General features: G+C 47.3%; 2 protein-coding genes and 2 long non-coding RNA genes across 4 annotated transcripts; 1 reads left to right on the top strand and 3 right to left on the bottom strand.

Moving 5' to 3' along the window:
• Positions 1-611: 611 nt before the first annotated feature.
• Positions 612-2,185, bottom strand: LOC147649552 (uncharacterized). The gene is made up of 3 exons (XR_015278714.1): positions 2,107-2,185; positions 1,868-1,998; positions 612-1,758 (listed from the first exon to the last, which is right to left on the bottom strand). It is a non-coding gene; the product is annotated as an uncharacterized LOC147649552 (long non-coding RNA).
• A 3,261-nt stretch (positions 2,186-5,446) lies between these two features.
• On the bottom strand, positions 5,447-6,313 carry LOC147649551 (uncharacterized). Its single transcript, XR_015278715.1, has 2 exons — positions 6,170-6,313; positions 5,447-5,695 (listed from the first exon to the last, which is right to left on the bottom strand). It is a non-coding gene; the product is annotated as an uncharacterized LOC147649551 (long non-coding RNA).
• A 1,410-nt stretch (positions 6,314-7,723) lies between these two features.
• Positions 7,724-11,834, bottom strand: LOC111938619 (transcription factor HES-5-like). The gene is made up of 3 exons (XM_086860548.1): positions 9,413-11,834; positions 8,966-9,149; positions 7,724-8,782 (listed from the first exon to the last, which is right to left on the bottom strand). The coding sequence occupies exons 1-3, from the start codon at positions 9,476-9,478 to the stop codon at positions 8,517-8,519; spliced, it is 516 nt and encodes a 171-aa protein (XP_086716674.1). The 5' UTR covers positions 9,479-11,834; the 3' UTR covers positions 7,724-8,516.
• Positions 11,835-19,193: 7,359 nt separating this feature from the next.
• HES5 (hes family bHLH transcription factor 5) lies at positions 19,194-21,204 on the top strand. The gene is made up of 3 exons (XM_023940285.2): positions 19,194-19,655; positions 19,802-19,982; positions 20,110-21,204. The coding sequence occupies exons 1-3, from the start codon at positions 19,593-19,595 to the stop codon at positions 20,349-20,351; spliced, it is 486 nt and encodes a 161-aa protein (XP_023796053.2). The 5' UTR covers positions 19,194-19,592; the 3' UTR covers positions 20,352-21,204.
• The last annotated feature ends 1,992 nt before the right edge of the window (positions 21,205-23,196 follow it).

Genomic DNA, 23,196 nt, shown 5'->3' with positions numbered 1-23,196 from the left:
GGAGAGGAACGGGAGGAGAGGCCGCCGGAGGTAGCGGGGGGGATCCCCGGTAGCTCACGGGGGGCCGGGGTCGAGGACACCAATACACCCACACAGCCACGGAGCAGCCCCCCCGCGTGTTCACTGTAGCCAAACCCCTGAATTTTAACCCCCTGAGTGTTTCCAAGTGTTTTGTGATCCGGACACATCCCCAGGAATGTGAATTGTGCCGTGAGGTGCCTTGGAAAGCTTTATTTCTTAATCAAAAATACTTCCTGTGTTTGGTGTCCCTACCTGTGACAAGGGGTTGGAAACATAAGATATTTATGATCTCTCCCAACCAAACCATTCCATGATTTTTTTCACCCTTGCAGTGACCTTTCTTGGCTCTGAATTCCCAGAGAATTGGCTGCTTGGGCATGCTGTTATTTTTGTCTCACATTGAGATCGCTAGGGCTTGATATTCCCAAGCTATGGAAAACAGCATTGCAGGGGTCCCGATGCACACAGAACTGATGGGGAAATTCAGTGTAAAATCTGAATATCTCTGCTTTCACTGAAATCTGTCTCATGTCTGTTGACCACAGGGAAGGTAGCTGTAAAAACTACTTCAAAAAAATAATAACTTTGGATTGATTGACCAGATTTTTATTTATTTTTGATGGTTAAAAGTTTCTGCAACTTCTGACATTCAAGATAACTCAGGCACAGGTCGTACATTGGTGCAGCTTGCACAGAACGCATCGTAACATCCTCCAAGGACAATAACAAATTCCCATTTTCCCTTGGCAAAAGGGTACCAAAAAGTAAATATAATTTAAAACACCCGCCTTTCATGAAAGACTTTGATAAATATTGCTTTTATAATCGACAGCACAGCCGTAACTTTCAGTCCTATAAGGACATAAAAACGAGCTCCAGCCTTTACAAAAGGCACACATGCATCCTGAACCTCACAACAGCCTTGGCTCGTGAGCAAGACATCCCGAGGAATTTCCTCTACATAGTTTGGGATATGGTTTAACCATTCTCAGAGGGTGCTCAGTACAGACTATAAATATTATAGAACCCCTCATATAGAACCACGGGAAGGCCAGATTCCCAAATGTGTCCAGTGAGACCCGGGGACATTCCAGGTGTGGATGCCCTGGGACCCCGAGGAGTCAGAGGAAAAGGCTCCTACCGCAGGGACACTTCTGGGAATTCTAAGCGCCCCAGGGGTTACAGCTTTCCCAACAGAGGTACATGGACAACCTCGCAGAGGTTAAGAACAGCCGTCGTTCCGCTCTGAACGACCCCTCCAGCCCTCCCAGCAGGAGGATACAGCTCACAATCCCTCAGAATAACTTCCTCTCCACGCGGTGGGATCGTTGCAGTCTTCTGGGAGAAGGGGAGCTGACATCCAAGCAAGAGCAATGACCTGCAAAGGGGAAACATTTTTCCCTAACATGAGAGGAATGGGGGCGACTTGTACAACAAGTCATGGTCTCCTCTGGAATACGGGAAACGTCCAAAAATCACGGAATTGTGAACGGCCAATGTCTCCGAGGGCTGTGGAATCGCGTCGGTGCTGCAGGTTTTGCAGGAGGCTGGTGGCTGGAGGTGGGTGCGGAGGAAGAAACAGAGTCCCCAGGTGCCACCTGTGACTTCCGGGAGGGGCAGCTCAGGTTCCCCTCGTTCCGGCGCCCATGGAACGGAGTGACGGGAATTACAGAGCCGCTCTGGGACACTACCCGTCAGGATCATCCTGCTGCGGGCTCTGGGCAGGAACTGCAAAGGCTGAAAGGGCAGGAGAGGAGAAAAGTGTTACACGGGGAGGCGCCAGCTAAAGTTTTTCCCAAAGGAAAAGGCAGTGAGAGGGATGCGGGATGTGATGGGGAGCACCCACCTCGCCCGTATCCTAGGTCGCTCACAGCCATTCCCCCCAGGATTTCGCCTTTCCCCAGCTAAGAGTTGGGCTGGTGCCTCTGGAATGCCTTCTCCAGGAGCAGTTCCAGCTGCTGTAAATCCAATCCAGAGCTGTAACACAGAAGGGGAAGAAGGGAAGGTGAGCAGCGAGGTTTCCCCTCCCCAGCTCTCAACATCCCAAAGGGTGCGGCCCTTGCCGGCTCTCCGGCAGATACTCACTCTGTGCTTCCCTCCGGGCGATGGGATGTCCATGGAGAGAGCACCGTTATGCCAAGGGCTGATCTCAGCTCAGAGTGGAGAAGAGAGCCAGGATCTGCCCTATTTATAGGCAGGAGCCTCATTACAAAAGTCTGGGTCCGGAGCGACTCGGAGTTTCCCACAGTCGCCAGCCAATCCATGAGTGCCAAGAACAATGGGAAAGCATCCATTACAGCATGGCAAATTGACTGTGAATTGCCCCGGGATAATACACCGCTCCCAAAGGAGCAGGTGGGCTGGAGAGTGTGGAACACAATAGAGTTTGGCATCGCGGCGCTGGACAGGGAACGTGGGAAAGCGTTCGCCGTCATTATCATCCAGCTTCTGCCTGATGTTGGGAACGTCAGCATCTCAATGTGCTGCCTTTTCCCAGGCTGTGATGAAATTAAGCACAGAAGACTGATCCCAGGAAGAGATAATACTCTGCGCCCCGAAGAGAGGTTGAAAAGGGAAAGATTTTTCAGAATTAGAGGGACTAAACCCTTTAATGGACATTAAACCGTGCTTAGATGAATACAGTAGCAGACAATTTTCAGGCAACGAGAGACTAAAATCGAGGGAAGAGCCCTTCAAACAGTTAGCTTGAAATATTTTCCTCTCTATTGTTTAAAGTCCCTCTGTAAATTATACCCAGAGCTCTTCCTTGCTGTTGTTCAGATAATCTGGGCTTTCCTATGGCAGCTTGTGACATGTAATGATTGTGATGTTTTTCCCAAACATGTCCTGTTTAATTTCATGCCACTTTGTAAATGCCTCACTGTTCCTGATTCTCCACCTAAACGTATTTCCCACTTACAGACAACTGAGAGGGAGTGAAAAGTCAATTCTTGCCAATTATATTGTTATATTATCCCCTTTGCAAGTTGTACCACAGATGTGAGGCCCTCCTGTGACTTTGCTCAGTCTTGGGATTTCTCCCAAGAAAACATTACCTGTGCCACAGGTAATGAAGGGGAAAAGACTAGACAAGATCCTGGACTGGAGCTGCCTTGTAGAAATATTTTTTTTGCCAGGCTGTTTTAAGCTGCCAGCTCAGGTCTGCTGCTGCCTCCCAGCACAACCCAGTAAAAACCCAGTCATGTTTAGGATCTGTATTCCCTTCCCAGCCCAAAGACACTTCGGTTTAGATGGATTACTTAGGGTACAACAATTTTAATTCTTGATGGTTGTCAAGAACTATAAGTGAACATGGACCATGAGTCCCATTCAAAATCAGTTCGCTGAATTATTTTGTCAGTTTGTAATCTGCACTATTCCTTGGAGCTGGGGCTATCCCTGGCGGCATGTGCTTGTACTGTTACTGCAGAGGGAAGCGAAGCACGGGATTTTCTGGATCACTGCCGGGATCACGTGAGATGAAGGGAAAGCAGGTCCGGCCACGCACCGTGTGGGAGCGAGGATGCAGGAGGCAGCCGCGGGCACGGGGCGAGGGGAGGGAAGCTCTGACCCAATTTTCAGCCCTGGAAAAATGAAATGCGCGGTTTTAAAGAATGCCACGCTGTCCGCAGCACAATGCCCTGGCCTCCAAAGGGCTAAACCAGCACCCACTGATTAAAATCTGATCCCTTCCTTGAAGGGCCGGGCAGATAGTGCCGCAGGCGTGGGCACTCCCCAGGACCCTCCCAGGCACACTTCTTTTGTCGGCAGTTTAACACCGTGAATGGGAAATCCTGGGAGCTGCGGGCTCGCATCATCTGATGGGAATGATGAACCAAGCACCCTGTCCCGTTGCCAGAGCACGCAACAGCCCTCTGCTCCCAAACCCCCGGCTCCCTGTCCCTTTGAAAGGGATCACAAATCTTCCATTCCCCCGTGCCTGCCTCATCTGGCCTCTTGTGCTGGTGTAGGGTGAGCGAAGCAAATATTCCTCCTGGTTAATTTGGTTATTAATGCCTGAAAACTTAATGGCAACAGCACTTCCCAATTGATGGTTGTGAATAATAAATTGTCTAGACTTGGACTGTCCCTACAGTATATTCCTTATGGAGTGCAGAGTGCATTTCTGCAAGGATTTCAGTAAGGAAAAATCCTCCTCTGCTGTAGAAAGTCCATTTAGTCTTCGTTAAAAGTCTGTAATTAGTTTGCTCAGTTTGGTCTTTTTAAAAATCCCACTGTTAGTGCAGCAGTCTGTCCTCTTGAAACGTGTTTGTGATCCTCATCCTTGTCCCTGTGCTTGCTCCATGCCCTTGGGATGAGTTTGTGCCTTGGACTGTTGCTGCAGAGCCAGGAATTTGCGCTGTCTGAGGCTCAGAGATACAATTTTCTCTGATTTGGGAACAAAGGAGACAAATTCCCAAACTTGCCAAACATGGAGTTGACTGAACAACGGGATACAATAATTCCCTTTTTTGAAGGAGGGGTGTGAGATCTGGAGATGCTGTGGGCAGAGGCTGCTCCTCTGTAAATCCCATTAAATCCTGAGTTACATCATGAAGATGCTGTTGCCAAAATCACAACCTGCCAGGGGCTGTCCCTGTCTGTCCTTACAGCCCTGCAATGCCAGGCAGGAGCCCTGGCTTTTCCCATGTTCATCATCTCCAACTGGAGCTGCTCCCTGGTGACCCTGAGCTGTGGTGGGAACCTGTGGGATTGCTGTGAGTTGAGGAACAGCCACAGGGGATCCAGGAAAGAATCCAGACACCCCAAGACTGTCATTATAGGTTGGTGTCCATGATAATCTATAAATCAGAACAGCTGGAGGACCTCCACCCTGAGGAATTGCTACTGGGCCTTTCTGCTCCTGGTTTATGGGTGGTGGTTTCAGCCTAGGTGTAGATTTACTCTACACAGTATTTAGTATTTTAGTATTAATAATGTTAATTAATAAAATATTATTTTTATTTATATTTTTATTAATAATAGGTATTGTAGTATTAATAATATAATTATTTTAATATTTTAGTATTTAGTATTTCGTATGTAGATTTACTCTACATAGTTTGCACAAAAGCTGCTTGTAATACCAATTGGCAGATTTCTTAGCCCACCTGATCCATAATTTTCCCCACAATTTTCCCCATTGCAGCACACTGAGTTCCCCACTCAGTGTGCTGCAATGGAGCAACAGGTCTGGAGGAGGGTGGAAATCCAGAATTTCCTTGTCTGTCATGCAGATTTAAAAAGCAGTGCCCTGTACCTCTGTGGTTGTGTTTCCAGCACACAACTTGATGGCTTGCACCAATTTTAGGGCATTTTTACTTTAGACCATTTCCTACATTCATGCCAGCCTGTCTCCCAGATGCCATTGATAGCGTTTTTAAAGAACTAATTACGATTTTTAATGTTTTTTCTTCACTGTGTCTTTCTTAAATGGTTTAAAATCTTTCTGACAACCCCTCTTGAGACACCTATTTAGTGTCAAAGAGCATAACGTTCCCAAGTTTTAAAAGGGCCTTCGCATAATACTGATCGATCAATGTGCTCCTTGGGAAAATAGCTCTCCAGATGGTCCATCGGGACAGGAATTGCTGGTCGTCACAATGCGGAGCCAAAAAGCGTCACTAATGTGGGCTGTTGTGAGGCACGCTTCCTTTGTGGACCTCTGAATGCCCTAAATAGGGAAGAAAGTGTGGGAAACTCTGAGAAACTCAGGCCCACACTCTGAGGTTAATAGGGGCTTTGTCAGGAGAGTATTCCTGAGCTGTGGGATCAGCATAATAAACAACATCTTCCCTAAGGGTGGGAATGTGTTGGGAGCAGAGGGGGGGGTGGGAGAGTCAGCCCAGGGGCTGGAGGAGCAGTAAGAAGCTTTGCGTTCAATTATGAGAAGGGATAATAATTAATAAATTGTAAACATAACCTTTGCTGTGCGGGGGCCAGGCAGGCTTGGAGGTCTGGCTTTTAGCTCTGGGGTAATTGGTAAATCAAAGCCCAGAGGGGCAAGTCTGTACTTGATGAAAAGCAGAAGCAGAGCACTTGCACCATGGTGGATCTGACTCCTTGGACCACAAAAAGCAGCTTTTCCAGTGGGGTTTAGTCCCTTCCCACTGCCCAGGGAGGAGGCTTTACTGTTTCTCTCCCTTACATTGTTTTTACACAACCTGCAGAGGTGTTGTCAGCTGTGACCCTCCAACATGGTTCCTTGGGTGGAAACCCATCCCCAGAAGAGCAGCAGCCCGTTCTGCGCCATGTGTGGCTCTGTTCCCAGCAGTGCACATCAGGCTGGGGTGAGCTCTGGGGCACATGGCACTCCAGTTGAGCCTGAACTCCCCCAGACCACCCTAATTAGGCTTGATTTAAAACCCCACAGGCATGGACAACAGGTGGAATTTTGCTGGGATTCAGGAGCCTGTGCTAATTGACAAGGACAAGATGAGCACAGCAAGGTTGAAGTGACTTCTTCAAGCTCACTAAGCAACTATAAAACCTAAAAATATCTCTTGTGAATTATTTAGCAGTTCATTAGAAAGAACAAATCTGGAGCACTGGTAGAGACCTGTACCAAACCCTGCCTTGCACTACACTGGCAGAGAGGTGAAGAGCACTCAACGAGCCTGTGCACAAATAAGAGCCAAAATGATCCATGGCCCAAAATGAGGCAGAACAGCAGGCTTTTGGCTTGTTTGGCTTTTGGGGCCTTTCTGTGTGGTTAACAGAGGATTTCACCACAAACTGAACAAGGACTGGGCAGGTTCAGTGTTGGATGCAGGTTGATCTGTCAGCTGAGCAAAGCTCAGGTTGCTCACTGCTTTTGACAAGATCAGGTATTCAGTATTTCCTTTTGTTTGGGAGAAAACCCTGAGGGCTTGAAATGCAGCTTTTCAAGGGCACCTCTCCCAGGAAATCTGAGGAAACTTGTATTGCTGACCAAATGTGTTTTGTGCTTTTCATCTCTGGAAGAAGGAGAGCGTTTACTGTCATAAACCCAAATCAGTGAATTCCTGTGGTTAGAGAATAGTTATGTGAAATTATTATTTGTGCAGATTTATTTTGAAAAAAAGGAAAAAATTTAAAGTAAAATAAAAGGAAATAATTTAGGAGTGGAAATGCTTCCTCAGTCTCCTCCTATTTAATTATACTTTTAGTGATATATGGGCTAATTTCACTTTAGCAAAGGTAGCCTAACACAATTTGCATCATAAAATTAAGATTAAAAAATTAAAATGAAGCAAAAATTAGTTAAACCCATTGCAGGTAATTTCAAAGATCTCTAGGCTGAGGCAGGTGCTAAACTCTTTGGAAGTTGTTGGGAAATTTGCCCAATACTCCTTCCCAAACAGGCAGAAAGCACATGGCTGATCTCAGCTTGGTGCAAAAATTAATGGGTGAAATGAAGCAACTGTGGAATGAGTGATTTGTTGGAGGCTGAATAGGTTGCTGTTAAATCTGAAAGGTTGACACTTCTCAGCACCTCACTTCAGTTTCACTTCCATTTTGATTTTTGATAATTTTTCCAGAGGTTGCTTCCTTACAGGATCTGAAATCCTGTTCTTCCAAAGGAATTTCATAGATATATTTCATGTATTGGAGTGAAGGGTTCAGAACTGACACTTCCGGATGGCTTCCCCACCGCAGGAGAGTCTGCATGCACCCAGCCCAGCAGCGACAGCTGTTTTAATCATTCCAAAGCGAAGCATTAATGACTAAAACAATTTTTATTGTATTGTACAGTGAAGACATGCAAGTTGAACATCACATAGGATGAATACATCACAACTTTATAAAAGCTTTTGAAACTCCTTAGCATGGTCAGTTAATGATTATAAAGTACTTATTTCCTCCCTTCCTCCCCCTTTTCCTTAAGGTATAGCAGAGGTATTTCCTTTACAAAAGGCACCAATTATACCTCAAATGAGATCAGCACAAAGTAACATGAAGAGAATTGTCCCTCAAGCTCTCTGTGATCATCACAACTTTCTGTAAGAAGGACACTAAAAATAGTGGAGGAGCTTCAGAAGAATCAGCATTTCTTAACATCTTTTACTCAAAAGGGAAAAGCTCAATCCTCTCTTTATGATACAAAATACATTCTCCAAAGAGCTCCTTCTTGAGGAATGTCAATACATTAGAGACAATGGAGCACTTGAACCTATGACCCAGGCAGTCAGCAGAAAGATTTCCACTGACAGGCACAGACTCAGCAGCCTGTGATGGAAACCAAAGGGTATTTGCGCTCTAAATCACCACAGAACTTGGTCCTGTCTTTGGCCAGGAGCCACCAATTAAAGCAACAAATTTGCTGCAAGATATACCCACAGTCCTTCACTATGAAGGGAAAACACCTAGTGACCCTCATTTCTGGTGACAGAAAAACAGTAATTTCTCCCTCCACCCACTTTTGGAAAACAATGTTTCCTACTTCAGAGAGGAACTAATAAACCACAGGTCCCTCTAGTTTTTGTAGCAAAATGTGGGAATAAAGTTCAGCAGGTCTACCAGGGTCTCCAGATAGGTGGAGCAGCAGCCACGCTCTTCTGGGCAGACTGTTTCCTGGGAAACACGCAGGGAGACAGCGGGGAGCCACACAGAGCTGGAGAGTACAAGGCATCTGCACCCAGCTGAGCCTTGCAGAAGTGCTTGATGAGCTGGACCTGGGTCTCCTTTTTGGGCTCGTAGTAAGACAGAAAGTGCATTGCTTCCTTGAGGCACCGCAGGTACCCGCTGTTAAAGTCCTGCTCTGGGTTCTTGTGGATGAATGCTGAAAGAGAAAGAAAAGAAAATGCAGCACTTAAAATCATGACCAAAACATGGGGCAGTGATTTGTGCAGTGACTTTCATATGCCTGGGGTTGGGATGCTCCAGCCCCTGCTCGCCTCAGGGTATCTGTGAGGGCACAGCCCTGGAAGCAGGTCCAGGTGTGCAATACCTGGTCTGCACTCACTTTTTTGGTCCTGCAGCTGGCTCTGCTGCTTCAGGTAGCTGACAGCCACTTCCAGGATGTCAGCTTTCTCCAGTTTGGAGTTGGGCTGATGCCTCTGGAACTCCTTCTCCAGGAGCAGTTTCAGCTGCTCAATGCTGCTGTTAATCCGGTCCCGGCGCATTTTCTCCACCACCGGCTTCCTCAGCTGTGAGAGACAGAGCAGATAGGGATTTTGTGAGACCTGACCCAATATCCCCTCTGATGCCCTGATACACCCATGTTCATAGATGGTTTTTTTTGGCAGGAGAGCTGTGTGATGCTGCCCACCCATTCCCCACTCATTTTAAACATCCTCCTTATCTCTCTTTAACATATTTGCTTTCTCCCAGACCACTTCCCCCTCTTCTCTCGTTATATTTATTAGCTAAGGGCAGGCCAGCCTTTCCAATCCCCTCCGGGTCTACTTACCTTATTCTTTTCCCTTGGCAGCAGCTTCTCCTCCATGTGGATGATGAGAGCATTGCTGGGAGCCATTCCGAGCGCTCAGTCCTGGGCACAGACCCCAGCCAGCTGTTGTGCCGAGCGTCAGGCGATGCTTTGGCAGCCCCCAACTGCCTCTATTTATACCCGGGGAGCCGGGGCAGATACGTGAGTGTCGGGATCGCCGGTGTTTCCCACAACCCCGCAGCCAATCCAGGCCCGCAGTGGGACAATAGAGGAAGCATCCATTAGTGCATGGTACATTGATTACCAATGCCCCGGGGAGCATAACCTTCTGCCCACGCTGCTGGTGGACTGTGCAGCGTGGGGAGCTGGGAAAACACCGAGCCTCCAGCTGGTTGGGCTGGGATCAATGGCATTCCTGAGGCCCCGCGTGTGCCAGGCACAGTCGTGGCGCAGAGGAGGCATGCTTTTCGGGGAAGGTGGGAAAGGGAGGGCAGCCCTGCTACGGTTCAGATCAACATCCCCAGGGGCATCTCTGGCCTTTCCAGAGCCAGGAGGAGCAGTGTGTGTGTGTTTGTGTGTCCATCCAGTCACTGCACTTTAATGGGTGACCCGAAGTGTGACCACAGATTTCTTTGCAGGACATTTCTAAATGGTTGTTGGATCAACAGCAAGATTAACTAGAGAATTATAACCCCACTTTCTCACTTCCTCATAACACACCAGGGTCTGTGAGCCTGTTGCACCACTGTTGCCACCAAGGACAGCCCACACCTCCCAGCAGAGCTGGGCCATGCAGTCACCCCTGTAGCTCTTGCTTTTCCTTTTTCTTATCTATCTCCTCCATATAGACATTTTCAGGAATGATGGTTAAGATGGGCTAAAGGATAGCATGAAGCTCAACTCAGAATCCTGGGAAGTCTTGGGAAACCAGAGGTGGGCCATGAATGGGCTTTAGCAACCCAGGCCCATCTTTGGCCCTCAGCTAGGAGGTTGGTTCTGCTTCTTGCTGAGGTTTCAGGTGTGCTTGGTTCTGATCTGACCTCTCTGGAGCAAGTGTGAGTGTTCTGAATGTCAGATCTCAGACACCATGTACCTGCCCTGCTGTGTAACCCTCAGCACATCATCCCCACTCCATTTTTTTATTAGGAAAATTTGCTGCTTGCTTTTATCTGCGTGGAAACACTGGGATGAATTAAGCAACCATTTATTTTGTGACAAAGGCAAGAGAAAGATCGAAGCCGTGAGGGCACTGGAGGTCAGTTCTGATTTTGTGTTGTAAAATATCTGATGTGGTACAGCCCTCGAGGCAGCACCAAAAATAAGCCAGAAGCTACCTGGGGAAAGCTGTGCTGCATCCTGCCATGTGTGGATCCAGCCCGGGGTGCCCCAGGCAGAGGTGTGCTCCTCCGACGAGCATCTGGACAGTGGCAAGGGAGGGGGCAAGTGTGCAGTGAGGTAAGAAAACCAAAGAATTTCTTGCTTGGAAGTGCTGCAATGAAGCCCGAGGGTAATGGGGCAGTTGACAGGAAGGAGGGAGGTGTCACTGCAATAGGCAGGACGTGGGACTCATTGTAGCGGCCTGAATGGACTCTGTTCTTTGTGAAGGGCAGATGTTGTCCTTGGAGCCCTTTATTCCCTGCGTTGTGGGAAAGCCAGGAGGGAAGACATCTCATGAACACTTTGAAGCAGTCAAAGGATTATGATACAAAATAAGACACAGCTCAGAGACCATGCCCCAGCTTCTGCCAGCTTTAATGAAGTGTCGCCTGTTTTCCTGTGTTCTCTAACTGGCCTTCCTCCAGGGGCTGGTATCCCTTTCCTAGCACAGAAGCCATGCTGGCAGACCTTGCAGGAGCTGACAGGTAGGCATGGACCAAGCTGGTTGAAGATTCTTCAGTGTCAAAAACCATATTTTTCCCAACTCCTGAGAAGCCCTGACCTTTATTGCTGTATTAGAACTGATAGCCAGATGGTCTTTTGGGAGTTGGATTCTTTCCCTTTAAGTCATTCACGCTCAAGCACCGTCACTAATGTCGGGAGTAGTTGCAAGGCACACTTCTATTGTCCCAGCAAGAAATGTTATCAATGGGGGAAGAGTATGGGAAAGGCAGAGAAATCCAAACCCACACAGCCTGGTGCTAACAACCCCTTTGTGGAGCAGTGCTTCCGTTGGGGCACCATGAACTCTGTGGCTTTTTCACTCAGGAAGGCTGAAATAGGCACATTTCACCATCCAGGGGCTTCTCCGGGAACCATGTGCATGGGGGGAAAGGGGTTACAAGGGGCAGGAACATCAGTTCATGTAGAAGTGGCTGCAGGAATGCTTAGCTGAGCTGCAGCTCAGGCTATCCTGGGGCTCTGGTTTGTTCTACTGTGTCCCAGTTTGCTCTTCTAGGAAATGGCCAAGTGGTGCTGAGCTCTTCCACAGAGTTGTCCTGGAACTGGGAGTTGACCTATACCTGTGGTGAGAGGTGGGGATGGGGCTCATGTGGCCCTTGTGCTTTTCTGGCATCACCTGGGAGCACCTCAGGGAGCAGAGTGGAGTAGCAGCAGTGCTAGGGGTGCTGAGAGGGCCTCTTCTCCCTGTCTTGCAGAAGGGTTTGTTTTCTCCCTATCTGTTTGAAGCAGTGCTGGGAAAGCTTTTTTACCTAGGGAAATGGAGGGAGATCAGGATCAAACCAGCTCTGATCTCAGTTTAATGGCAAATGCGCTGGTGGCAGCACCACTGAGGGACACAGCAGCGATAACACTGCCAGGGTCCTGGGCAGACACACCTGAGTGGGAAATATTATCTTTGAATGCTATTCCAAATGATGAACCCTGGTAAACTACTGGGTCTAAACTACTGGTCACTGATGGGTGGACCCTGTCTTAAAGGTTAAGATTCACACATTTCAGCATCAGAAATCCCTGCAGTGTTAGCACATCCCTTCAACACCCTCATGTTCTCACAGCTTCTCTGGAGGCTCTTGGCCAAGGTGTGAAAAGACCTGTTTGAGGTGACCCCTAATGATGCTGTGACAGTTCTTAATTGAGGAGCCACTGCTTCCTTTGGTGTCTCAGAAGATCCCTTTCCCAGGCCTCTAACCCTTCCCCTGCCCCTGACCCCAACCCTAACCCTAATCCTGCCTATCATACTCTGCTCAGGGTCTTTCAGTGACATGACATTCTACACAGAAAATAGCATAAAAATTGTTTGTCTGGAAGGCAATATATAAAAAAATAACCATGTAAAACTTACTATTCAGGACTTGCTTCTGTTCCCACAGGGAAATCATAACTCTGCATGTGAACCAATGGAATGGGAGTCAAGGGAAATCTTCCTCTTCCAGGGGAAAAGGTTATGTTGTTATTAGAATTACTGTATGAAATATTCCATTAAATATCATTAGCATGGCCTTATCTTGCCTTCTTGAGACATCAGAACCCATTAAAAAAGGGTATTAATACTGTAAAATACATTCTTCACAGATTTAACTTTTTTTAATTGGTTTTTCTTCAGATCCAGAATGTTTAATATACTGCCATTCCCAGGTGCATGAGTGAAGGAAAGTGGACTTTGATCATTAAGAAACACCCGAGACAACTTGATCTGTATTTTTAGGGTTGTAAGAGGCAAAAGCAATTTCTATAGCTGCTTGTGTGGTGACCCCCAAGTAGTCATGCCTCAATGACATAGTCCTTCTACAGTGAACATCACAAATAATTAAAAATTAAAGAGAATTTATTATTTTTCTGCCCAGCTGAAATTCCCACAAGTCACCTCTCGGCATATTCAAGAGTGCACAAGAGGGATTTATTATTTCCTGGTATATTGACTCTGAAAGGTCTGGGGATTACAGCTACTTTGCACATGAATAGCTGGAGTGTGTTGTACAAAAGGCATGGTCTGTGGGATAATGGGGTTGGATGTGGGAAAGCGCTGACCCTGGGGGAGAGCAGGCTGGTGCCTGATGGCAGGAATCAATTATGTCTCAAAGGAACACATTGCCCTGGGAGCATGCTTGGCGGGAGCCACCATGTTCTGTGTTTACCACCCTCCTCCTTCCAAACGTGGATAAAACAGCCCCTGGATGTATCCTCTCCTTCCCAGGGCTCACAGTACTCAGTGCTGAGTACTGTGTACCAAGGATTTTGGAAATGCTGCTGTTTCCCATCTCTGGAGTGGGGCTGAGGGATTTCCCACATGCTGCCAGCTGGGTTTGAGGTTTCTTCCAATCATCCCGGACAGTGCTGAGTTTGCTAGAGCTCCCTGAAAGTCCTCTGGAACTCCCCATCAGTCCCCTCTCCTGTCCTGGCCAAGGAAGGGAACAGCCTGTCACTGACAATGCAGTGGGGGCAGCAAACAGAAGCTGCTGGGTTCATACACTTCTGTTTTTCTTATTTGGTTCTTCTTATTTGGTTCTGGGTGGGTTTTCTGGGAGATGGTAGCATTCAGCCCTTACAATGGGCTCCCCACCTCTGCAGGTCTAGCAGTGCTGCCAGCCTTTCAAATGTCAAAAAGCTTTGAGGAACCAAGAAATAGGCTAAACATCACAGAGGTTTAACAAAAACAATCTGATGTTTCCAATAAAAATAAAAGCATTTTTATGGATTTTTTTTTTAACTGAGCATTCAGACTTTGGATTCATAGAATTAATTTTCTCTCCTTATAGAATTATGAAGCTTGGATGTGAAGTCCTACTGAAGGCCCTAAGTATTATGAGTCTCCTGGTAAAAGTCACAAGACTCAGCAAACAATGCTGCCAAGCTTTTGGCAGTGAGCAGGTATCCTGCAGAGAGGATATTTCAGCAGAGCAGGCTGGGAATAGGGAATGTGGCTCCTGAAGTCTGGCCCCAGCAACTACTTACTGTCATTAATGAGAGAGGATTCGTATGTCCGTGCCAGACAGGAGAGCAGGCACCTGTCCCCTGATAGAAGCAGCAATTAATCCCATCTGCATGGGGCAGATATTTAATCACTCGGAGGCCAGCGGGGGCACTGGTGGGAGATAAGAGCCACAGGCTTCCTGGGTGTCCCCTGAGCCTCGTTTGATTGTCCCTGCCTTGGGAACAAGTTTGTCATCTGAAGCTGACTCTCCCTTATGCCCCAGTGGATTGCTCCCCTTCCCTTGAGCTCAGTCTCCGTTTTGGGATGAGTTTTGGGGTAGAAACTCCCACTGGAACCCATTTTCTTCTGCTTGGCAGCCGTCAGTCACCAGCTGCAGAGCACAATAGACTGGGGAAAGTGTTCTGGGGCTCCTGTGAGGACCTGCCCTGCCAGGCAGGGGGGTTTTAGAGACATCTTTGCCACTCTCAGCTAGCAGCAGAATGAAGAGATGGTGTCAAATAAAATCAAGAAGGGTTTTTCAGGAGGTGGATAACCTGGCCCTGAGCCAGGCAAAGGACTGGCAGAGGGGAGCACACAAGAGCTGCCTGGCCATGGGCAGGGTTGGGTGCACTCATCTCCATGCACAGAGGAACGCATGTTGTCAGATTTACTCATATTTCCTCAGGAGTCCATATATTTCAGGGCACACTGCATTCCCTCCCTGAGGAACTCCAATCCCAGGATAACCATACCTGGTGGGAAGCAGCTGAGCAGAATTCCATGGTGCCAACAGACAGACTTGACCATGGACTAAGCACAGCTGCAGGTCTGCAGGAGTAAGAATAAGCAAATTAAAACTTAGTTTACTTTCTGGAGAGATGGAGTTACTTTCTGTTAAACACAACAGTAAGTATTTCCTGATTGGGGATTTGAGTTTATCTTCCTTTCCAGCTGTTTCATGGGCTTAGAAAAATTATACTAAGCAACATTTTCAAACACTGCTGCTGAACTTGAGGGCAAAGGAGAGCTTTGGTATCTGCTTATCTGAGTGGTGTATGGCTGTGAGTGTGGTCCAACCTAGAAATCCAAGTCCTCCCACAAGCAGCGGGGCTGGCCCCATTCAGACATGCCAAAGCTAATTAAAACAAAAGTGTATGCTGAGCATTTTTGTAAACCAGATGTCTCAAACAGCCTCTTGGCCATAGAAGCCTGCAACCTGTAGCCTGTTTGAAATCTTGATTTTCTCCTCTCAGTCTCATTTTCCCGCCTTTGTAAAACACTGCTAATAATACATCCTCACCCATGGAAGAGGTCACTGAGAATTCATTAACTGGTATTTGTAAAGCACTTTGAAAATGCAAAGCCAGTGCATTATTCCTACTCTTCTGGATGCTTTCCATGTTATTAAAATCAGGATTTCAGAAAGGCTTATCTGGGATCAAAACAGCATCCCAAACTTGAAAGGAAGCAAGACTGTTAAACCATCAACCAGTCACCTCCCCCTGCAGCCAGATGTTAAGCCCTAAAGAACTGAAGTGGCACAAGGAATTACTTTCCCAAGTTCCCCCAGCTGGGCTGACAGGCCTTGATCAATGGTTTTCTCCACGGTGAGGGCTATGCAGATGGTCTGCCCAGAGCAAGGTTTCTGTGGAGTACAAAGGGAAGTCAAACACCATTTCTAATTCAGCTTGTAGCATGGCACACTTCCTTTATCCTGCGCCTGAATGCCCTGAATGGGAGAGCAGTGTGGGAAACTGGAGGAAACTCCACACTCACCATGGCTGCGGGGCTCTGAGACACCCCTGTCCTCAAACCACATCTGCCTGTGACAGGCAGGGGGAAAGGAGTGACAGATCGAAAAATCAGATTATAAAACATGCATGGAGGGAAAGTAAACCATGGGGAAAAAGGAAAAATAGGGAAGGAAGCTGTGCAGGCAGACAGAAATTGCACCAGCCAAGCAGCAGAACAGGGAAGGACAGGGAGGGAATGCAGAGAAGGGTTAGGAGGAAAAACAGGCAGGAGCTGTGAGGAAATGAAAGGGAAAGGAGCTCACAGCAGAATCTTGCTCATCCACCAGTCAGGCCAAAGGCAACTGTCCCACTGGAAATTGCAGAAGTGGGTTAGATTGCACTGAGAATTCTCAGCCACATCCTCTGTTTGCCTCTTTAACTCCCCAATCTGTCCAATACGTCCAAGGAAACACAGGTCCACATTCCTGTGGACCATGAGAGTATTGTGAGAGTTTTGTATGACCCACATGGAGCTATGGGAGCTGAGCCTGGTTTTTAAGAAAACTCAGTCAGGTTTTATACTAGCAATACCAGGCAGAGGAAAGAAATGGGAAACAACAGATCCAATTCTTGTTTTGGTATTTGGCAGGAGAAAATGCAATTTTTGATTAGGTTTAGATAAATTCTGAGGTAGGTGTGGAGGTAATTTGTATTTACAAGTTTACAGAGATCAGGAAATAGCTCCAGAGGTACAAAATCTGCAGAGCAAATCTTGGAGACTGAATTATCTCTTGGCCTCAGTGGGGATCCCAGAAAGGCCCTTGGGATTGGACCAATTTTATTTTCCCTCAGGATGCTCTGCAGGACTTGGCACTAACTAAATAGCCCACATTTTGCTGTCTTTCCTGTTCCCAGTTCATCTCTGCCCCTGCTCCCTTCTGAATTACTTACTAACACGCGGCTGTGGAAGTCTGCCTACTCCAGAGTTTCCCACACCATTCCTTAGCTATATTCCCTCCTGTCACAAAGGAAGTGTGCCTGACTACAAACCACATTAGCAACGGTGCTTGGCTCTGCTTTGTGTTCAGTGGAAAACCCCTGCTCCCAAAAGGCCATCTGGTTAGCATGGACTGGGAGCAGGGAGCATCTCTCCAGACTTGGGAAAACAGCAGTATCCTTAAGGCTTTCTAAAGGGTTAACATCTGGCAGGGATTCTGGGGCAAGGCTGTTGTTGATGTCCTGTTTCAAACACCCAGATCCAGTATTTTGGGATCCTAATGAGCTTTCTGTCCAGTAGTGTGTGTGTTTGGAATAGATGTGTAGTTCCAAATTCATTCTTTCTCATATAAACTCCACAGACTCTGCAAACTTTATAACAGGGAGGAATTTTTGTTACCACTTTAGTTAGGATTTCCAGCCAAAGCAGAGCATCTATTTTGGGCAATAAAGCATCTAATTTGAGTAACTCTTCCAACTCGGGCTGTAATTGGATAATTTTTCTTCTCAGAACTTGTGCAACCAAAGAGAAAATAAAAATGTTTTTATTTCCAATTCTTTAAAATTTGTGTTAAATTTAAAATTTACAGAGCGGGGATGTAGGAACCTCAACGGATTTCCCACCCAGGTGAGATTTTGGTAAGTTCACCTCCCAATAATACATTGAATATTGTAATTCTTATTATCACACCCAGTTTAAGTATGTAGGGCTTCCAGCCTCTCCAGCAAAAGTGGAACACCACAGAAAATTATTTTGCGTTCAGTCTCCTCAGGTGCAGGCTCTGGGTTAGTTTGGATGCTGGTGGAGAGGAGATTCTGAGCACTGACCCCTTGACTATGCCAGTGCACAACCACTCCCAAGTGCAAGGAGGGTGAGGTTGGCATGACTGTTCCCATGAAATTAATGTAGTTTTTATCAGGGTGTTGAGTGGAGAATCAGAGGAAAGCAGCAAGAGAGAAACAGCAATTGTCTCTAGCAACACTACCCTCCCTATCACAGGACTGGCACTTCTTCATGTGCTCAATTAATGAACTGGAGAAATGAGACCCAGCTCCAGAGTTTCTGTTTCAGGAAACCTCCCCAAGAGGGATGCACAGAGGACAAGATTGGTTTCAGAGGTGGCATTATATGGGCTCAGAGATAATCCACAGGCTTTGAGGAGAACATGTGAAACAGTGTCACAAAAGCTTTCCCACAACTTGACATAAAAGACCCAGAGCTCAACAGCTGCTGCCCTGTGCCGATAGAAGGGAGCCCATTCAGGGCAGCACAATAGGGATGGAAAAGCAGAGCCTAGAAGAGGTCATTGAAGCCTTACCTGGTGCACCAATAATGAGCTGCAGAGTGAGAGAGAAATGTGTCCCTGTGCCCGGAGTGTGTGTGTTCACATTAAAGACCCTGTGTGACCACACACACTCGTTAATGTAAAGGTGAACACACCTACACACATATGAATGCGAATACAACTGGTATTTACTCACTACAGTAAGAGCTCCACAAACATAAGCCCTGAAATTACTTGATGGATAAATTGCTGGCAGATCTGGTTCAAGTTTTCCAACAGGAATCCCTGGCTGTGCTTTTATCAGAGACTGTCAGCTCTCCCAGGTGCAGGTACCTCCTGAGCACAGGCTGTGCATCAAGCACAGCAACTGGCCCAGGGGAGAATAATGAGGAATCAGGAATTTGATTTCTCATAAGTTTATGAAGATATAAATATCTGCTGCACCCAGTTTTCCTTTGTTTACAGACTAAATTAAAATAATTACAGTAAAATATGTTTTGGGGAGGAAGTAAGAGGCAGCATATGATACTGAACTAATCCTGAAACAATCCCAAGACCCTTCTCCACAAGTATTTGTCTTGCAGGTATTTGGAAACAGAAACATAAAGTGCTTATGACTTGGCTTGAGAGTTTTCTAAAGGGCTGCATAAGGTACTGAGGGTAGGGAACAAGGATCAAACCAGAAAATGTTTTCAATAATTGTGTGCACTTAAAATTAAATGCTTTTATTTCCAATGAGTCAAAGCGGGAAAGCTGGTGCCCGTGGGCAAAGCTGGTGCAAGAATCACCTGTGGCAGAACCACAGGTGGCTCACTGTGGAAAACAGGTCAGTGGATTTGAGGATTTTCTGGTCGCCAGGAGCTGCTGTGCGTGTGCCTTGTGGCTGCTGCAGCGTGTGCCTGGGCGCGCTCCCGGGAGCAAAATTCCCGCCATGGGCAGCAGACCTCCTCCTCCTCCTCCTCCTCCTCCTCCTCCTCCTCCTCCTCCTCCTCCTGCATGTGAACCCCGGGCTGCCCCTGGAACGCTATTGATCCGCGGCATTAGTCAGCAGCCTTTCCCGTTGAAGGGCAGCTCTTTCCCATCTCCTGACACATAACTCTGATCCCAGCCTTTCAGGGAGCACACACTCCCCACCTGCTCATCTGGGAGAAGGTCATTATCCGCGGGCTATTCACTCCCAGTGGAGCATGCAAGAATAGCCGCTTCTCCCATTGTGCTGCCCATGGCCCGGATTGGCTGGCGAGTGTGGGAAACGCCACCGAGCCGCAGACCCACACACTGGCCCCTAGCTCGGACAGCATAAATACTGGGCATAGGCAGCTTCCAGCAACACGTTTCTCCTGGATTCCACTCCAATAACTCTCTGCTCAGGACAGATGGCTCCCAGCACCGTTTTCTTGGAGCCAGACAACCTGCTGACACCAAAGGAGAAAAACAAAGTAAGTGCAGGCACAGCAGAGCAGTTTGCACCAGCTGAGACTTTGCCTCACTCTGTTTAGGAGCGGTGGTGGGCAGCAAACAGTCCTGAAGAGTGTCAGGGAGAGGATCCTTTAATAATGGGTCTCTTTTCCTTTGCTTTTTACAGCTGAGGAAGCCGGTGGTGGAGAAAATGCGCCGGGACCGGATTAACAGCAGCATTGAGCAGCTGAAACTGCTCCTGGAGAAGGAGTTCCAGAGGCATCAGCCCAACTCCAAACTGGAGAAAGCTGACATCCTGGAGATGACTGTCAGCTACCTGAAGCAGCAGAGCCAGCTGCAGATGAAGAGTAAGTATTGAGTTTTCTTCCAGTCTCTATTTTACCGCAAATCTGTGACTGTTGTATGACTCTTGAGCCATGAACAACTGTTCTAAATTATTCTTTATCCCTCTCCCTCTTTTCTTCCCTTCTCTAGCTGCAGGATCCTTCCATAAAAGCTCCCAGTTTGACTTCAGAGAGGGCTATTCCAGGTGTTTGCAAGAAGCTTTCTATTTCCTATCTCTCCACAAAGTCCGAACTGAAACACAGACCAAACTATTAAGTCACTTCCAGAAGAGCCAGCCATCTGCTCCAGAGGTCTCCTTCTCCTGTGGGAATGCTGATGCCCCGAAACAAGTGTCTTCAAAGGACAGCAGCCCTCTCTGGAGGCCCTGGTAGTCGGGAGAGTCTTCACTGCATGGACCTGTGACAGTTCAGAGGAAGGATCTGACTGCATCTGATAGTCCAGTTCTGATCCTCTCTCCTGTAGGGAATTTTGTTTCCCCTCATGTTTTATTTATGTATGAGAGAATGCCATGCTTTTGACTTTCTTGGGATCTTCTGGCAAAAGTTGAGGTGTTCTGTTTAGTGTCGAAACTGTGTAGGCACTGGTGCAGTGCTTCCCAGGCAGGGCCAACGTCTTCAGAATGAAGGAGGGTGTTTGTAAATGTTACAGTTGTGATGGACAGGAATTGCTGTAGGAGATTTTCTCTAATATTCCCAGTAAGAGCCATCAGCTTTGCTCTGGCTTGACTGACAACTCTGGTTGGTTCAGTCACTCTGGAGGATAAATTTATTCCCTTTGGTTCATGCACACTTGGTTAAAGTATTTTCCTCTGTTTGCTTATCAGTTGTGCAGCATCAAAAATGGGTTTGGTTTTGGTTTGGATTTCTCCCCCACGGCCCTTTCATAGTCCTGTATATACAGTGTGAAGGATAACCAGGAGTTAGGAAACTATGTGGAATATTTCTACTATTTGATGCTTTTTTCAATTTAGAAAAAGAGTATGTTATTGCTTCATGTTAAAGAAAAGTAGTAGGTAACAGGCTTGATTTGTCAATGTTATACATTTTGGGTGTAAGCTATGCTTTTTTAGCATTTTCATTATAATAATGATTTTTATCTGTATTGTGTGGTTGAATTCCTGGTGGATGGTGTTTCTCCCAGTGCTGGGACTGCCCTATGGCTCACCTGCATACTGTGTATGCATCTCTGTGTGTGTAGAGAGCAATAAAATGCATTTGTGTGCAACTTCTGTATGGGTCTCTCCATCCAAAGGATGCGCAGCCGCTTGCACTCCTGAGAAAGGTTAATGTCATTCTGAAGATTTTCATAAAGCTCAAGGAAGTCCCATTCATGTTTACTCTGTATATTCTCATGAATCCCACCATGTGAATCACCCTGAACCTTAAGGAGTGCTCCTGTCACACAGATTCATGCAGAATCCTACTGATCATTTCCTCAGTCACTACCCCTCCTGTACCTAAACCCCTCACCTAAGCAGCAACGTCCTGCACCTGCCCGGAACCTGAGTCCTCCTTCCACACCATATATTCACAAACTTAGCACCCTAAGGTGAGTTTTGAGGGGTGGGTTTGTGCCAGGTTTTGAGGGGTTGGCTTCCCAGGATTCAAGGGGTTTGTCAGGTTTTGAGGGGGTTGTCATAATTTGAGGGGTTTGTCAGGCTTTGAAGGGTTTGCCATAATTTGGGGGGTTTGTCAGGCTTTGAAGAATTTGTCAGGTTTTGAGGGGTTTGACAGGATTTGAGAAGTTTGTCGGGCTTTGAAGGATTAGTTTGCCAGGATCTCAGGGGTATCTCAGGCTTTGAGGGGCTGCTTTGGCACAAATTGAGGTATTTTACGGACTTTGGGCATAGCTCTCTCCCTGCCAAAGCCTTCTCTGCTGTGCCTGGCCAGAAGGGCGGGAAGTGTTGAGGGAATCCGAGCCGCACAGCCCGGTGGCTTCCAATTCTCTTCCCATCACTTTCCAATTCCCTTCCCCTTCCTCCGTGCCTTCTTTCTCTTTGGCGTCCTGCAGGGACCCCTGCTGGGGCACCATGAGGATGGTGAGTGGGGAGGCCAGGGACTGTGAGGCAACAGCCTCAGTGGCCGTGAAGGAACCACCTGAGGGACCATGAGGGTCTCGCCTCACGGACCACGAGGCAAACAACCTTGGCTGCTGTGAGGGGAAACCACCTCAGGGGCCCGGTTCTTGCAGTGTAACCCGGTCCTTGTGTTGCCCTGAGGTCCTTGCTGTGGTGTCAAGTCACACCATTGGAGTGCTGGCTGTGCCCCATGGGCACCGGCTGTGATGCGACCAGGAACACTTTATGATTTTTCCCTGCATGAAAGGCAGAATTGTGTGAGCTCCTGCCTGTAGTGAAGGGTCTCTGCAGGAATAGCTGGGTCACAATGACTATGCTGAACTCCTCTTAGGCAGGGCACAGAGAAAAATCCTGTGTGCTTCTCAATTCTAGGCACAAAACCCAAGGAGAACATGTGTGAAGTTTGTCTTCTTGGCACCTCCACCACAGCCTGCATGTCTGAGACCTGCACCCCACTGCCCAGAGAAGCAGCTTGGATTCCTTTTGAGTGAGCAAAGCTCTTGGGTCTGCATTTTGGTCACTTCCAAACAGCAGCATCCCCCTTTCAGTAGGGCTCTGAGTGTGGAATCCTGTTCCTAATCTTGGAAACAGCTGAACTCCTCTCTTTATAAGCTCATTGACATGACAGATTTAGCTTTCAGCCTGTCATCCAAATTTGTCACTGCACGAGAGGCTCTTGGTGGCTCCAGCAGAGCCAGATCTGAAGCCATGGAGAGTAGCACACTCCTGGTACCTGGGTTTTAGGTGGCACATCTTTTATCTAGAGTAGAACAGCTGACAGTCTGCTTCTGAGGAGAATAATATGGCACTTAAAAGCATTAAAAGAAAGAAGTAAGAGCCAGCTCCCACCTGGATTATCTACCAAGTGAGGAAGACCTTTGGAAGGTGTGATGTGGAAAACAGGGCAGCAGTTCCACTGGCAGGTTCTAACACCACAGTTACTTATTTTCTCACATCACATCTGCAAAACACTTCACCAGCTCTATCTCTGACAGCAATAACTGCAGTCCTTGTCTCTGTGGTTGTGCTGGCTGGTGCAGCTGCCCTCACAGTAAAGGAGGGTTTTGTCTTTACAAACAAGCTGTGGGTCTGCTGATAAGATGAAACTATCACTGAGAGATAAAAGAATCAATGGAATG

The sequence above is a fragment of the Cyanistes caeruleus genome, chromosome 22, assembly GCF_971803275.1.
Source record: "Cyanistes caeruleus chromosome 22, bCyaCae1.hap1.1, whole genome shotgun sequence".
In the NCBI taxonomy this organism is placed as follows: Eukaryota; Metazoa; Chordata; class Aves; order Passeriformes; family Paridae; genus Cyanistes; species Cyanistes caeruleus.
Note: the sequence above shows the minus strand (reverse complement) of the source record. Positions and strands in the feature narration are given on the sequence as shown.

Coding starts and splice junctions, on each gene's coding strand:
- LOC111938619 (XM_086860548.1), bottom strand. CDS start 9,478: ATGGCTCCCAGCAATGCTCTCATCATCCACATGGAGGAGAAGCTGCTG. Junction 9,150..9,412: donor TGCCAAGGGAAAAGAATAAG/GTAAGTAGACCC, acceptor TGTCTCTCACAG/CTGAGGAAGCCGGTGGTGGA. Junction 8,783..8,965: donor CCAGCTGCAGGACCAAAAAA/GTGAGTGCAGAC, acceptor TTTCTCTTTCAG/CATTCATCCACAAGAACCCA.
- HES5 (XM_023940285.2), top strand. CDS start 19,593: ATGGCTCCCAGCACCGTTTTCTTGGAGCCAGACAACCTGCTGACACCA. Junction 19,656..19,801: donor CACCAAAGGAGAAAAACAAA/GTAAGTGCAGGC, acceptor TGCTTTTTACAG/CTGAGGAAGCCGGTGGTGGA. Junction 19,983..20,109: donor GAGCCAGCTGCAGATGAAGA/GTAAGTATTGAG, acceptor TCCCTTCTCTAG/CTGCAGGATCCTTCCATAAA.